The sequence below is a fragment of the Stenella coeruleoalba genome (assembly GCF_951394435.1).
Source record: "Stenella coeruleoalba genome assembly, chromosome: 13".
In the NCBI taxonomy this organism is placed as follows: domain Eukaryota; kingdom Metazoa; phylum Chordata; class Mammalia; order Artiodactyla; family Delphinidae; genus Stenella; species Stenella coeruleoalba.
Window position 1 is genome coordinate 89,012,527 of NC_137159.1, and position 17,181 is coordinate 89,029,707.

General features: G+C 51.8%; 1 protein-coding gene across 1 annotated transcript in view; it reads right to left on the reverse strand.

The window, feature by feature from the left end:
- Positions 1-452: 452 nt before the first annotated feature.
- SNTG2 (syntrophin gamma 2) overlaps positions 453-17,181 on the reverse strand; it is a 201,056-nt gene continuing 184,327 nt past the window's right edge. The window contains exons 15-17 of the mRNA XM_079940355.1: positions 14,800-14,892; positions 7,221-7,331; positions 453-694 (exon numbers count right to left, since the gene is read on the reverse strand). Of these exons, the coding sequence (XP_079796481.1) occupies positions 563-694; positions 7,221-7,331; positions 14,800-14,892 (336 nt within the window). The 3' untranslated portion in view covers positions 453-562. The remainder of the gene's footprint in view (positions 695-7,220; positions 7,332-14,799; positions 14,893-17,181) is intronic.

Below are 17,181 nucleotides of genomic sequence, written 5' to 3' on the forward strand. Positions count from 1 at the left end.
TGTGGGTCTGTTTCTGTTTTGTAAATGAGTTCGTTTGGAACATTGTTAAGATTCCACATGTCAGTGATATCATATGATATTTGTCTTCCTCTGACTTACTTCACTTAGTTGGATCATCCCTAGTTGCTGTACAGCACAGAGAATTATATCCAATGTCCTGGGATAAACCATGGTGGAAATCCAAAGGAGAACTTGCCATTCTTGGGGAAAATAAAAGTGATGACGCTCTGGGGCTCTTCGACTGTAAGGAGATAGAAATGGAAACGAGATGTGGGTCTTGGCGGCGTGTGTGCTGTTGGCGCCTCCACGTGTCTGGAGGACTGTGGTGACGCGGCTTACTTCACAGGGAAGGCGAGTTTTCTCAGCCACAGCTTTGCCTGAGCGGAGGCTGTGCTCCTTGTCAGATGCAACAAGTCCGACCCATCTCTGGAAACTAGTGACATGTTTTATTGGTATCACAACTATAGGATCATTATAAAATCACACAAAGTCGCAATATTGTGCAGGAAATATTCATTTCTTAAGAAAATAATTTAAATTTCAGACTCAACAGAAGCACTGCTCAGCTGCTATACAGGTACTTTCTGGCAATACTCTGACTGTCTATAAATACCGGATCCACCGAGGCCACCTTCGCTGCTATGAAGGAGTGGATGCAGTGTAGAACAGCCGTCAGATCCTGAAACTCCAGCTCCTGCAAGAAAAAACAGAATGTACTTATATATTATAAATATTAGAAAAACACATGACAGAAAATTTAACAGATTCTATGTTCTTAGAACCACAAGGAAGTTACTCAAGTAAGTACAAATACACACGAACTAAGAAAGGCGGCTGTAAACATGAGCACACTGGCTTTCTGGGTGTTTTGCACGGATATCCTGACGATTGGGTTTAGTTCGTGATTTTCTTGTAACTAACACAGGTCAGCGCTCAGGTCCTCTTCCGCATCCTGACTCCATCTGTGCCGGGCTTTCAGTCACCTGACCGGCAGCACCAGGTCGGGACTCCGGCCTCCACTGCAGCCTGTCAGAGCTCTCACTCAGCAGGGCTCACCGTGTTCCCAGTTTAGCAGAATGAACCGTGCTACACCCTGTGTGTGTGCACGTGCGCCTGTGCCCATGCGTGAACGTATGTGCACACCTGTGCCCCTGTACTTATGTGCCCGTGTGTGTACGCTCTGCACACATGTGTGCCTGTGTGCGTGCGTGCACACGTGTGCTGTAAGTGTTCGTGCACATGGATGTGTGTGTCCGCGTGCTCGGCAGGTGAGCTAGAGGCTGGGGCACATGGCCAGCAAGTTCTATCTCATGTTCTGTGAGTTTCACCCACTGAGCCCTGTCACCCAGTTACTTTCCTCTGCAATTTATTTGTCCCAGTGAGCTCGATTTTTATAAAGTCTTTTAACATTTCATGGTGGCTGAAACACTGATTTTAAATATGATCTACAGCTTGGCATAATTATCAGATTTTAAGTGTTTTAATACCTTGATCTTTTCCTTAATTAGCGGAAACTCAGGAAGCCATGAGGGTCTATACTGGCCTCGTCAAACTAGGAAGACTGAGGTCACCCAAACCTGAGAAAACATTTCTTCTTTTATGATCCTTACTCTCAGGAATGTTCCATCTATCACAAGGGTGACACTTTCAATGAACGTGTAAGTGTTAACGTTGCCCGGATGTCCTCAATACATCTCCTCGCGCAGAAATCACATTTCCTTAGGGCACTACCTCTATTTCCATCTTGCTGCGCAAACTGCAGACATGTGTCCAAAACTGTCTGTGAGATGACAGACAGCCCTTCCGAGCAGCGGTAGCCATCCTGGGCTTTTAGTTTTCGCTAATTGTCATCTAATGGCCCAGTGCACGAGGGGGAAAGTTTAAAGTCTGTAACCGTTTAAGAGACCAGTTTCCACTCAGCTGTAGCAATTCAGACACAGACTGTATTTCAAGGGGAGCCTTAACCACTGCCCTTCCCAAAGAATTCAACATGGAAGCCGATCAAAGCTATACTTGAAAGAGATTATTGTTAAATAAATGAACGAGTCTCTAGGATAAGTGAATACGCGCTGTAATTTCCCTTAGAAAATGCCCCCAAGGAGTGTAACTGGATGTGACAATTAGCAGGGATAACCACGCACAGAACACAGTCTACCACGTGTTATTCTGCAGGGAACTCAGCTCGGGGCCCAGCCGCTGAGTGTGGAGACAGGCCCACTGAGGGGATCAGATACGGGTCTCCCACCTGTGGACTCTGCGGCCCAGGCAGTGCTGTGCCAGGGCCTCTGAGCTGCAGCATTTGCTGATGGCTGTGGTGTTTGTAAATACTCCCCACGGAGTGATGACAGGCTGGCAAAGTTCCTGAAACGTCACCGAGTGGCTCCCCGTGGGGTGTGATGCACACGGCCCCGGACGGAGCCGGGCCAGCACAGGAGGCGTGGAGGGAAGGCGTGGCTTCCGGTATAGCATCGGTACCTAGCCAACGCCGGTCCTCTTCCAGCCGTCTGTTAATAGAGCATCATCAGCCTCAAAGGTCAGAAGTGAAGTAGGACACGCCGAGTAAAGTGCCAAGTTCATCTTCCAGAGGAGGAAATGGCGGTTTTAGGGGTTTAAGTAACTTCTGCGAGGTGACGAGGCGGACTAGTCACAGAACTGGCACCGAAATCCAGGACAAACTGGTGCAATGGGCCCTCGCTGTTTCCTGACAAAACCTTCCAGAAGAAACCTAGTGCACTAGCTCTTACACCGAGCGGTCCTGAGGCATCAGCACCTCTTGGGAGCATCCTGGAAAAGCAGATTCTCAGGCCGCATCCCCCGTGGTGCCTGGTGGTCTGTGTGCCCCTCGGAGACGGAGGCTCTGCGTAGGGGATGTCGTCCTGGAGGAGCTCAGGGAGCAGGGTGGTACCTCACAGAGGCACCCGGGCCTCATCAACCCCGGAGGAGACGCGTCCAGTGGGCGCGGCTGGGGCCCCAGAGCGGGTGGAGGGGAGGGGCTGGCTGCGGCTGAGCTGCCCTGGAGGCATCCAGCAGGCATGTGGCGGGTGGAGCCGGGCAGGGAGAAGGGTTCAAGTGCAAGGTGACGCAGAAGCTGCCGCGAGTCATCCGGGAGGTCCAGAGAAGATATTCCACAGCACGGCTACACTGGACCACTGATCTTCCATATGCAGACAGAACCGCCCTGCATTGGAAGTACTGCCACCTAGGACTCGCATAGCTGGAGAGGAGAAGCCCATTCCTGGCTTCGAAGCTTCAAGGACAGGCTGACTCTCTTGGTGGAAGAAACATTCACGTACTGAGGTCTGGGGAGGTCGTTGTGGCTTGTTCGTGAATTAACGTAAACTTTATGCCGACTTGAACAATCTGTTTTGTACCATATTGAACATATATTGTGATGCCAGCGCTTCTCTCCTGGGCTGGTCGTGGGGATGAGGCAGTCGTGCTTAGGAAGGACTGAGCACAGCGGCGGCTTGTAACGTAACGGGTGCGATAGAAGATCCCCCCGCCCGCCGGCCGCGGTGAAGGCCTGACGGCCCAGGAAGGCTCGGAGGGAGGGGTGGGTCCCCAGGCAGGTGTCGTAACCAAGACGACCCTTGCACAGAGACCCTCGGACACAGCAAACCTTTGACCGATGTTTTCCAAGCAAATGTCTACGGGAAGCACAACGTCCAGGAAGAAAGCCGAGAAGTGGCGTCAGAGGCCAGCAGGTGAGAAGCGGCGAGGCGGCCGGGTGATGCTGGGCTCTAACCTGGATGCAGCGGGACTGGTGCACCTTCCCTGTCCCCATGCGGAGGAGGGGCACCTTACTGGCCGACCACGCAGGGGACCTGGGAGGGAGGAAGGAGGGAAGAAAGGGAGCGAGGAAGGGAAAAGAAGAGCAAAGAAAGGAAAGCTCTGCTCCGTTCCAGCTTCCGGGAGAACAGATTAAGGCCAATTTCAGACCCATATTTGGAAGGGGCTGCACTCGCGTGTCCCCTATTCTGTCGAGGCCCCGCTTCACTCCATCTTCAGGAGGAACCTGGCCTTGTCTCCCTCCACCATCTCTCCACAATCCGACGCCGCCACGGTTACTCGCTGAAGCCGGCAGCGGCGTGATGTACCCCTGCTCAGCCCCCGCCGTCCACGTCTGACCGTCTGTGCGACTCGCGACGCCGAGGCCGTTTCCAGTGGAGTTTATGCTCCCGGATCATCACAGAGTGAAGAATACCCGCCTCTGTTCCTCCTAAAGACAGAATTCTTCTTCATCACACAGTGCGCTGCCTTCAACGACCAGCATCCGCCTCGTGGATTCTCAACTGGGCTCGCCGGAAACCTTCGTGTGCAGAGGTCTGTAGCCGTCGGGGATTTTCACGATAATTGGAACAATTTTTTCCTTGGAAACTGATAACAATTTTTGTGAGTGTATCTGGTAGTTCTTTCAATACTAACTTGCTCTTTCTTTCTTCATTAATTTATTCATTTAAAACACATTTACTAAGTTCTGAAGATAAAAAGCTAAAGAAAAGCTGCCCTTGACGGCTCAGTCTAGAGGCAGAAATGAAATCATAGAGGAACGTGTAAAATACAAACAACGGGCATAGGAAAGGGGTCGGGGGTAGAAGGGCACCGTCCCTCCCTGCAGTGGACCCCGAATTCAGTCCTTGTAACTTAACTGTGATTCGCTTATAACCTATTAAGTAGATCAGCAGGCAAGTAAATCCTTCATTTCAGAAAGCTTCTTTATGCTACACTCTTCATTTAGGAGAAAGGTGTAGAAAACAGGAAAGCAAATGCTTTCTTTAAAAAAGACTGCAGCCCCAAAGCTCCAGCCATTGGCCTCACTGTGGGCTCAGGCCACGTCCCGGAACCGCACAACGTTTTTGTAAATAATGGATAGAAAAAATAACCTCCCCTCTGTGCTCCCAAAGCCCCAGAAACCCTCCCTCGGACGCATTTTCTCTTCATGTTCATCCCTGAGGCGGCGATCGTTAAGCATCCCATGAAGATTCTCAATAAACACTCAAAGGTTAACTGCTCCACGGCTATCACTCCCGTAACGAAACTCAATGAATAGGAATCGTTTTCTCTGAAACTCTCGGTTCACTGAGGACATCATGCCACTCTCCCTTCCACTGGCCATAGCCCTGGGCCCTATTCAGAATTCAGCGCCCGGCTCCTGGTTTAAGTCCAGCGGTAGCTACAGGTGTTCTCACGGGTTCTAGATTCCTGATTGGCGTTTCCAACCTTCCCTCCGTCTCACAAGCTGTAATAAACGCAGAACCTCAGCCTGAAGCAGTTTTTTCAAACCGCCGCCCGTGCTTATTAGAGGCTCTCCACGTGCACGTTTCCTGCTCCGTGTGACAACATGGAAACTACTTTTGTCCCGTTTCATCCCCACTTGCAAGGCCCCGGGAGGGGCCTGAGCAAGGGGCCCCTGGTTGTTGTGCTACCTGCTGAGACCCCGGCCCCCCTTTGCCCTACTCTCTCGCACCCCACGGCCCCGGAGGGGAGGCACGGGGGGCTGCTGGAGGTCCTAGGATCTGGGGGGAGGGTTCATGTGGACATGGGTTCAGTTTGGGTCTCCTGGGAGGTGTGATGTGTCTGATACTCATTTCTGTGTCTAGTTAGCTTACCGCATTTGCAATTTTGTATATTTTTTCATAAAGAGACACCTGCAGACTGTTTAAGCTTCAATTCTGCAAATCCTGTATCCGCCCCTATGGCCTCCACGACTTTCTAGAACTTTCTCTTTGCCTGAAAATGGAAACTGAAGCTGCCTAAACTGAGGGCCACAAAGAAACCGAGTCTGCTTCAGTACACACGCCCCAAAGTTTACGTCACCTGTTTCAGACTGTCTGGTTTAGACCATCCAATGCCTCTACCCCCTTTACCAACACAGATAACCAAGAGTTGACTAAACATCAAAAAATAAATACTTTTAAATCGAATGAAACAGGAGTCCCTGTGAAAAGGGACTCCAGGTGCCACGTGACCGTGTCCTGGGACATCAGGTGCTCTGACAAAGTCCCTGGAACCCGTGAGCACAGGAACCCAAGGTGCACTGCGGGGCTAGCTTCCTAAGTGGCCCCCCGGCTCACACGGATGGCATAGGACCTGAGCCTGGAAGGGGTCCTGGGGCTCCTCCCGGCCGCAGTCCCTAGGGTGAAGGGCCAATCAATGCGTCAGCAGAGGAGGATCTGCTGTGATAGCCGCATCCATGCAGATCAAGTACCAAACACACGGTACAATCGCTTCCAGCCTCCCTCCCTCTCCCCGCTCTCCTCGGACCCCCCTCTGCTGGTGGCAATGTCCACTGGACTCCGCTCAGGGTGGTGTGACTGAGAGTGGCCACGTCTCCATCACAGCCCAGGGACCCGTGTTCCTGCCAGCATCACTGTCCCATTGGCTGCCCTGTTGTTCACCTCCAGACCCAAAAGCCTTGACAGTGGTTACGGTCTGATTTGATTTCATCCACTCCCTAAACAGAATAATGTCAAGCGTTTCTGCACAATCTCAGTTTTACTTAAAAAGTAGATGTGGTTAAAAAAAAAAAGTAGATGTGGTGCACTATCTCATTAACCTCAGTGAAGAGGTGTTAAAAATTGACACAGTATTCGGATATAACAATGTCACAGGAGCTGTGTCCCTCTGATGGATTTCATCAAAAGTGCGTGCAAAGTGCTGACAGTCAGTTTCCAAACAATATGTGTTTGTAGGTTTTGCATTTTTGTTTTCTTTCTTTTGGTTTTGTGTATGGAACTTATCCTTCAGTTTGTCTTTAGTTTATATTAAAACTGGGTTGTTGACAACACAGTTATACATAAAGTAAGGAAAACATCAACAGTTGCTCATAGTAAAACGATAGTTCAATGCAATGACTTTGTAAGTTATGTCAAGATCCTCTGAATTAACAGAGCAGTTTGCTCCTGGTACCACAGACAATCCATCACTTAAGGCGGTTCGTAAAACTCTTCCTTTAAGGACCGACTTCCCCTGTATTTTTAAATATTGTTTTCTGCTAATACTGACTAAGCAAGTTGTGACTTTCAGTGGAACCAAATAATGTTTCGATGATTTTACAGTTTTAGGACATTAAAGCCTCTAACAGGAGACATACTACGGGCTCTCGTGACATCCTTGCTGATCTCTGAGGAGGGTTCCCACTCCGATTCTGATTATTTTCCCTCCACCCTCGGACGCTTGGTTACTCGGGCGAGGCTGGGCTCAGGTGGGTGAGCTCCTACCTTCATCTCGATCTGCTTGGTGTCCGGATTCTGAAACAGCAGCTTCACCCGAGCTTTCCCATCATCTGAAGATCCTTTCAGCTGAGAGAATTTAAACCTCCAGAGCACATTCTGTAAAGGAAGGCAATTATTAGTGGTTTAGACACAAGAGCTCACTTCTTTCACTAACATCTGTCAATATGTTAAATAATCTATTTAAATAAATGCAGACATTTTCTCCGTTATCTTATGTACACTGAGCACGTGGTGACTTAGAATCTCCACCTTCTCTTTCCGAGTATAAGAGACTGAGCCCCTCAAACCACCAGACTTCCTGGGGGTCCCTCCCGTCAAGTTCCAAGGAGGCTGTCCTGGTGCCCGAGCGCCCAGGCCCCTGTGGTCTCCTCTTCAATCCATGCTACCCGCACCGCCTTTCTCCTGGGTTTTCCTTAACGTTTAAAAGCATCATAAGCGCTTTGCTCCCTTTTCTTCTTGTAAAGCTTAAAAGAATCCACTGCAAGGGCCAGGTCTGGCTACACAGAGTACATGAGACACGGTCAGCAGTGCAGAGAAAATGAAAACCTTTCTCCCGCCCCCTCCTCAGGCTAAGTTCCAATCACTCAATGTTGGTTTCTCCTGAGCCAAGCTGAAAAACGTAGGTGCTATTACCTCTTAATACTAGTGCAACAATTGCTTCATGTTTGCTAAGGTACTTTAGAGATGATGTGTGCTCTATGAACACTTACTCTTCAATTAAAAAAGAAAGGCTGCGGCAAATAAAGACTTGGCTGCCTTTTATAAAAGATAGCCTTTAATTATAGACTCGTTATGGTAATAAATCTTTATCTTCCCAGAAAGAATCCCAAGAGAGGACAGCATTATTTTTTAGCAAGCTATAAGTTTGTATTAAAAGCATTTATTTTGAAATAATGAACATACGTTTCTCTAAGTATCACAAAAGGCCAAGAGGCTGGGACGTGGGCAGTTTCAGAGGCGCTGTCATCCCATCAGCTCCTCGGCCCGTGTGTTCATACTCGCACTGGCCTCGAGGCTCCTGGCACATGTTTCTTTTATATTGAATCTTGCAGCGGAACAGAGGCTCTGCAGCTCGCGGTCAAGTGTCACCACGTATGTTCCTTCTCGATGCCGAGGAGTTGGAACCCCGTGGGGTCTCGGGGAACAGTGACTCCAGTGCTTGCACTTTCACGCTAAGTCCCCACTCGGGCACCAGGGCCCTCTCAGGTCAGAGTCACTGGACCCACCCAGGGTGAAGCCGCTAGAAGCCGCTTCCATCAGCACTGCGGTAGCCGAGGCTGCAGGAGGGCTGCTGGCCCACTGACATAAGCCAGAGGACAAACCACAGCAACAGCACAGCCCAGCCAGGAGGGCCCGGCACCGGAGACGAGACCGGCGGCGGCGGGGAGTGCTCTCAGGCCGCCTGCGACGCCCCCTCCCGGGCAGCTCCCATCTCCCAGGGCGTCGCCCCGGCTTGCCCTTGGAGGGCAGGGAAAGACGGCTGTGATTTCAGCCTCAAGGATTTTGTGGAAACAGCCCAAATCTCACCTGCCTTTAAAACTACCCACCCTCCAGCTGTCCTGCCAGGAACCTGTGATCACAGGGGCGTGTATCCGGAGGAGCCGGAGGCATCTGACAGCATATAATGGTTTGCGAAATTCCTCACCAAATAAGCGAGACCGGGACTGCTCTGAGAACATCACCTGGTGTTCAAATTTGCTTATGAAGAAGAACAGCTCAGTGGTCGTAAGATTCTAGGAATAACCTACCCAACCATCATTTACATGGTATCATAAGCGGCTGTCAAAAAAAAAAAAAGGCAAGATGAGCAACAGGACTTAGAAACAGGGCAGCAAGTGCGGGGAAACAGCTAAAATTGTGGACGGAGGGGGCCATGGGGCGTGAGAGTGATAAGGGGCAGTTCAGAGGACTGCTTTTCCATGACACATCTGTTGGTACTAATAAGCCTTTTAACACTTTGTACACGTATAATTTCGATTAAGGTAAAAATTAATAATATTCATTCTAATCATGAGAAAACCACCAGGCAAATCCCAACAGAGGGGCAAATTCTACAAAATACTGAACACCTGACCACTGCTCTTCAGAACTGTCAAGCTCATCAGATACCAGGAAGTGTGAGAAACTGTCACAGTCAAGAGACATGGCAACTAAACGTTATACGGTATCCTGGATGCGATGTGGGAAGAGAAGGGGGCGTGAGGTAGAAACTAAGGAAATCTGAATAAAGTGTCGACTTCATTCATGATAATTTATCAATATTGGTCCACTAATAGTTACAAATGTACCATACTAATGTAACTTGTTAATAATAAAGGAAACTACGGGCAGGATATATTGGGAAAAAAATAGTATAGACAAAAAAGTGCAGCAATCCCTGTGAAAGCCCTGCTTGTCGTTTGAAGAATCCACAGTGGTCCTTACGATGCAGTCCTTCAGCTGCATCATCGTTAGCTGTTTGGTACGTTATTTTTACACTGAAACTGTCCTGCAAGGTGATATGAGGGAAATGCAGCTTGTGAGACGTACACACACAGCTCCTTTGCTTAAAATCATGCTCTCATGTCACGTGGTGGCCCATCTGGGGTGAGGTAAGATGTCCTAAATGTGGGAGCTGGAGGACAGCCTTCGGGGGCGGCCCCCTTCCCTTCCCGCAATCAGGAATCTTCAAGTCACTAATGGTGGCCTCTCGGAACCCTTTCTCAACTTCTAAGTACCTATAAACGGTAATTTTTATTTAAGAAAAGAATCCCCATTGCCATTATGGATGACATTTCTCCACATTTTATCTACAAGTGGTTCCAGGTAACAGTCTAACTTGAGGACTCTGAGCTTTGCTGTGCGACTGGACTTTCCAGGCCAGAACCTGACACGCTGTCCACTCACAGCTCAGAGACGTCGCCTTGACTGACCGCTAAGCCCAGCAATGTCCTGGCTGGTTCAGCAGCCTCGGGATGTGTTTGGAGGGGCCCTGGGTCTCCCCGCCAGCCGTCTGAAGGCTGGAGGGAACCCTGATCTCTAGAACTCAATCTTGGAAGACAGAAAATGTCTTTCCAGCATTTCAGTAATTAAAGAACAGTTTTACAGTTAAGCGAGTGTTACAGGAAACATGCTAACGTTTATGTTTTATTTTTATGACTCTGCAGGGGGTTAATGATGATAACCTTCCTCTCTAGCAAATCTGAATTATTTTAATTATTATTACACACTGATAGTGGATAATTGACATAAATTGATAATAAACTGATAATTATAAAAACATTCAACAAATAACCCAACTAGCGGTTCCAGAGACTTTACGAGAAAAGGATGAGACACTAGAGCAGATTCACCAGTTGGCATTTTCCTGGGCAGTCCTGTGGAATCCCTCTTCACTCCTCCACTCAGGCCAGAGCCAACTCTTCATTTCCCCTCCTATGGGAAAGTCAACTCCCGTTTTTTTCCCCAAAACTATTCTTTCTGTTCCTCCACCTCGGTCTCAGCTCAGCCCTGCAGCCTCGTCAAGTTTCAGCCTAACAAGCGGGTGACGCAGGGGCTGAGGCCCGTGACGAGGACCACCCCCCACCCCCGATACAGAGATGTCAGTTTTCTGCTGTGCACGGGGACCATCAGAAGGTAACAAGAAAATGTGGATGCACGTTGACATTTAGAGGCAAGGCGAACGCCCCAAGTAATAAGTAAACATGGAGAGAATTTCCCTTTGTTTCCAGGTCCCAAACATTTGATGCCGTGCACACGGGCAGCAGCAGAGTCCGCGGCCCGTGGAGGACACGCAGCCCGGAGGAGGGGCTGGTCCGTGGCCCCGTCCACGTGTGGTCTGAGGTCCACACGCAGTTTTCTAAGTCTTGTTACGTCCTCTCCCACTTCTGCTTAATTACAGCGCAGATGGGGCATTGGTTGGCCCTAAACCAGAGGGATCAATACAAAATAGGTCAGTTTGGAAATGGGCAGAGATGTACTTCTTTTCTATCAGGGAAGTGCGGGGGCCACCAAAGATGGAGTTCTAGTTCATTCTGGCTTAATATTTTAAGAATAGTTTGGAAATTTAAAAATATTAGATAATGATCTTCTTACTTACTTTGTAAGTGCAGAAAAAATTTCCAGGTCAAATGTATTTCTTCTCCCCTGTGATTTCAGATCTTCTCAGCTTAACTCATCTTTATCAATGTTGAAAAGGAGAATTGATGGTGAATGAATTCATTCACTTGGAAATAACTGCTCAGCTCTCCTCTGCCAGGCACAGGGGTGGGGACTTAAGAAATATGACCTCATGCGTGCTTCTGAGGCGAGTGCCCAGCAGATGCCCAGCATCAAAATGTGGGCTGTTACCGAATTCTAGGGGCTTTTTTAAAGCATTTGGTTAGTAAGTAGCACTGCTACGTTTTTAGCTTTACCCACACATCATACACAAACGGTCTGATCTAACAGTGTAATGTGGTACAGGAGTGCTAATTATCTTGTGAAAATAGGCGTGATAAATCCCAATCTAAATATTTTGGGGCCCCCAAATTTTTGCATGATGACTTACATAAAGGGCATATGGAGAATACCTCATTTTCATAATGTTCATAATGATTTCATATTCAGTAATTATTTAATTATTTTCATAATTATTTCATATCAATCTAGAAATATTGAAATCCTATTAGTTCTGGACTTGCAAATGTCATCCTACATTAAAAGACACATCAAATGAAGTAAAAGTCTAAATATTTTATATATTTACAACCCACTGGTATACTCTTCACTGTTAGGTTGAGAAAGCTTTGTTTTTCAAAACTAATTCAAATATTGTAAGTTCTGAAAATAAAATTTCAAAAGGAATCCATGAAACAAGCCTCCGGAATAACCTTCTTTTTTACTTTGTCAGTTTTTGGTTTCATTTTCCATTACTGTCTACTGTTTACTGTGTAAATAAATGTATAAGTATTAGGCCAGAACTTCTTGAAATAAAGAAGTAATCACAAGAAAAATGTGGAGTCAAGAGTTCACCTTCAAAGGGGAACAGGTCAGGAGAGGGTTCTGGAGTCTGAACCAGAGGGTCGGATGAGCAAAAAGAAGGCTTAGTTGGAACTTTATGAAAACGTGACTGAACAAGAGTGGACCGGACGCGAGGGGGAGAGGGCTCCGCTGAGCGCGGCAGGGACGCAGAGCCGGCGGTGCCCGGAACCTGCGGCGGGCGAGCTCCAGGCGGGGCTCAGTCCTGACGTGCTGGCCGGGAACACGCCTCCCGCTGGCCAGGCGGGGCTCAGTCCTGACGTGCTGGCCAGGCGTGCTGCCCACGCCTCCCGCAAGCCCAGCGGCTGCAGAAGCCGCTCGCTCTCCACCAGGGGTGGCGCGGGCAGCCCCGCGTGTTGGGCAGAGCGAGGCAGGCAGGGCCACCCATAAATACTATTTCAACTAGGAGAGCTTCGTCGAGTTACGCGGTTCGGTTACCAGGACATTTAACACGGCAGCCCGGCCGTGCACAGCGGTAAGAACACAGTGTGCCTGTTTCAAGTCTTATTCGATTAGCGTGAGGGCGAAGTGGGGAAACGTGCGGGGTTCAGGGCTGGGAAGAGTCTCCCAAGGGCCCCGGGCCTGGACCTGCCTGCCTGCCTGCCGCTGGGAAACAGCGGGCCACGCACAGGGCGACGCCCTAAAGACAGAAAGACCCGCGGCCGCCAGGGAGGCAGGGAAGCTCAGTGGGCAGGTAGGAGAGAGGGTGTGGGCGTCGCAGGCCACCCACGGGCTCCCCAGACCCCCCCAGCGGCTCCGGGGGAGCCCCTCCGACGCAGCCAGACCTAACCCGGCTGCACAGGCTGCAGGCCTGAGGGACAGGGGGCCTTTAGGGAAGCGGCTTCCCGTCCTCGGCGCCGTGCCAGCGGGCTCTTCTGCGGGCGCCTTGGGAACATCAGCGTCTGGGCCTCGGAGTCCCTGGAAGGGAGAGTGCCAGGCACTCGCTCCCGACCTCTCACAATCACTCACACCCCTCCCCGGCCTGGCCTGGCCCCGGAGGGTGGGTGCGGTGTGGCCCCGACAGAGTGAGGCCACACAGCGGGGACCCCGCGGGAGACACGGTGACCCCGGCCAGCTCACTGGGCGCCGGGTATTATGCCAACCGTGACCAAAGAACCAGACCTGCCGGCTGGGAACAACCTGCGACGGAAAAGCTGACAAGGGGTGGAGGCTTTGCTCCTGGACTGAGCAGGCGGGCCTGCACAGAGCCCGGAGCAGCCGGGGAATGGGTACTGGCTTCAGAAACGCACCCTGAAGGTGAACTCTGGAAAGTCTCGGCTTAGATGTCCTGACACACAGGATTCCTTGAACCACAAAGCAAGAAACAGACGTTATAAATCAGAGCTGCTGGTTAACAACTGTGTTCAGGGCTTCTCCCTTCTCTGGGGGAGGTGCTTTGTCACTTCCCTGTCTCCGAGGACACGTGGAAGGAGGTCGTGCATGTCTGGCTAAAGGCCAAACAGCATGAACAGCGAGTCATGGAGCCCGAGCTGGTGGGAACCGTGGGTGGACCAGGTACGTGGGAGGATGCCCGCACGGGGTCGGGAGCCTTGGTCCCCTCTGTGACCTTGATGTCGGATGGCAGACAGGAGAGCCTTCTCAACTCCAGTTTTATGCAAGCAGACCTCTCGTCATTATAAACGGTCGGTGGACCCCTACTGGGGAAACATCTAACCATCTTCCTGGGAGGAAGGGAAGTGACAAGAGCACAGTGGGTTTCCGGCCCAGAATTCTGTGACGGCTGTGGACTCCTGCCCAGAACGGGGTTCCCTGCTCGCTCTGCGGGGCCGCCCCGCGCATTGCGGATGTCTGACCTCATCGCTCTCCCCTCCCCACTGGATGCTGGTAGCAACTCCCTTCCAAGCCGACATTTCCGTGTCCCTGGCAGGTCTCACTCCTCTTCCCATCCCACCGGTGCTCTCCCCTCACCTCTGCTCCTAATTAGCAGACAGTGGATTTTAAAAATATCGAAGGACAAAATACTGGCTTCATGTTTGCAACAAAAGTCTCAGCACTTGTGTGGTTGGGTGAACACCCAGGCCCCTTCGAGATGCTGATGGGAGTGGGTCTCATTTCCCATCCCTCACGCTGGTTGTTCAATGTCCAGTGAAACTGAAATCCCGTCACGGCTCACAGGTGTGGAATCAGCACCTGGTCAGCCCCACCAGGTGTGGGGCGTCGACCCCCCAACCAAGGTGTCGACCCCCCAACCTAACAACCCAGGTGTTAGGTCCAGCAGGGGTAAGGGGTCTCCCCAAAGGGCTCAGTCGCTGCGGAGGGTCCTCCCCCTGAGCGGGAGAGCCCTGCCGACCTCCCCCTCCCCACTCCAGACCCCTGGCACCTGCCCACGGGCACCACGTGGTGTGGTGTCAGCCCTGCCCGGCTCTGGGGCTTGTGAGATCCTGGGACCCTGAGCTTTCAGAGAGAAGGTCCACCACGAAGCATAACTTGCACAGGACACGCGACTGTCGGGGCTGGTGATGAGACGCACACAGGTGTTAATGGCCCTGAAATGTAACAAAACGCACCGCTGATGGGCGCCAACCGCCAGATGCTTGGCCCTTACCTTTGTCTTGCTGTCAAAGCAGGTGAATCCCAGAGCGAAGTCCACCGTGAAGCACAGAGCGTCTCCTTGCCAGCTGCACATGTACGTTTTGGACTAGAACAAAGTATTAACTGTGAGCAAACATTCTTCAATGATGAGGTTTAACATTAATCAGGTAGTCACAATACTTCCCCCAGTCAAACCTATTTTTTTAAAGTGTTAACGTGTCAACCACCTGGAGGGAACCTGGAGGCCCGCGGTCACACGAATCCTGGGACACGGCTCCCACGGGCAGCGTCCCTAGCTTTTGGTCTGTCAGCAAATTGTAGAAGTAGGACCACCTGCATGGGCGTCACTCTAACTAGAAATAAACCAGCAGAGGACACAGAGTTCCATTCGCTGAAGCCTCTTTGAAACACATCCCAGATCAGTAAATCCCTGTTGGGACTCATTCCAGAAGGACCATCCCTGTTGCACAAATGGGGGGTATTGTTTTGCTCCTACAAATTGCCTCGGGACAGGTCAGGCTGGAAGTGTGTCCAGGAGAACCTAGACCCGGCTGTTATTGGGAAACCGTCCGAGAGGAGTTTGTTGTAAAACGAGAACAAAGGACAGAAAAAACGGCAGCAGCGACGTCACCAAAACCCAAACAAGGACCGAGGACCCTCACAGGCGGCAGGTTGCTGCGAGGGGCCAGCATCCCACCCTCTGGGGCTGGGTCAGGTAGGGCGGCCTCAGCTGTCACGTGAACTTCTGTGGGCCCGAACCAAACTCCACGGGCCACCTGGTTTCCAGGGACCAGCGCTGTGAGGACGCGGGCACACACAGGCACATACACACATGTGCACACACAAGCACACGCACGTGCACACAGGCCACGGGCGCACGTCCACACTTCCAGCCACGTCGGGCAAAAGCACGGAAACGCACAGGCCTGTGCTCTACTGTCTGGGCACCGCTCTTAACATCAGGTGTGACTGCAGGAAGGTGAACCCTGAGGTCCCGGGAGCACAGTAGTTACAACCCTGAGGTTAACCTGCAGGTAAAGCGCTCCACTCAGCGGGGAACCTCACCATCGGTCTGGACAGGAAGACGTGGCAGTGCCCTGTTCCCTGAACCCGCAGGCTTGTGACTTGCTGGCTCTGGGGAGTGTCAGTCCCTGTGTCTTTTCAGCCCCGCCCTGGGTCTCCTCTGTGGGGACTCCGATGACACGGGGGCTTCATCCCCTGTCCGCCCCTTTACTCCCTGAGCCTTGCCTCCAGCGGTCCTGCTTTTCGCCCTGAAGCTTCCCTGTGTCTGCTCTGTAACTCACCGCCTTGATCGCTTTGCTGAGACTTTCCAGTCTCCATCTGTTTCAACGTGTTGGCTCTTGTTTTGGAAGTGTGGTTATCGGGGCTGCTGGAAAGCACCTGTGGACGCTTCTGACCTCCTATGGGCCTCACGTTGGCTTCTGTGGTCGTCTCCGTTCATTCCAGATCTTCCAGGTTCTTGGCAGGAGCAGTGACTGTCGATCGACACCTGGCTGGTTTTGAATTTCGAGACCCTTAATCTGTTCTAAACCCTCTGTTCCGCCCGACTTTCTCTGACGCATCTTCCTCAGGGGAGGGAGCCGCCCTGTAGCCGGGTTCCCCGCTTGGCCTCTGGAGACGCAGGGCTCCCTTTCCTGCCTGGCAGCGATGGGCATCGGCCACGTGGTCCCCACGGACAGCCTGGGGGCGTTCCTGACTCGGCCCCCCAACAGCACTGGCAGGGCTGGGGGCCTCGTCCAGCCCGGCGCATGGGGTCAGGTGAGCATGAGGTCACCCTGGAGGAGGGAGGCCCCGACCCAACCTGACCGGGGTCCTCGCAGGACGGCGGCGGCAGAGCAAGTGACGGGGGCCACGCAGCAGCGCCGAGCCGTGCGCGTCCCCGTGAAGACGAGTGCTCACGTGACGTCAGCTCTGCACGCTCACGTGACGTCAGTGCTGCATGCTCACGTGACGTCAGCGCTGCACGCCGTCTGGGACGCGAGGACTGATGCTCCAGCAACCCGGCTCCTCTCCCGCGGGCACACGTAGTGGGAAGCGGGCAGGAGTAGTCACGACCTTCAACGGTGGGACCCAGGTTTCTGTTCATGAAGGTGGATCAGAACACGCCACCCCTCTCAGGGGAGGCGCGGAGGGAGAAGCTAGAGGCGGCTTTGATTTCCCCGGAGCTGCCGCTTGAGGCTCCGCGTTGGGCAGGGACCCAGTGCTGGTGTCACGTGAGAACTGCGTCTCGGGAGCCCCGGGAGGACCGTGTTCTGAACCGCTTCTGGGGCGAGTGTCCATCGCCTTGTGTGTCCTGCACTTGGGCTCGGAGCGGGAAGGCGGGGGCACGTCCCCTTCACTCCCGCCCCCGTGAGCTCAGCCCTCTTCTGACGTG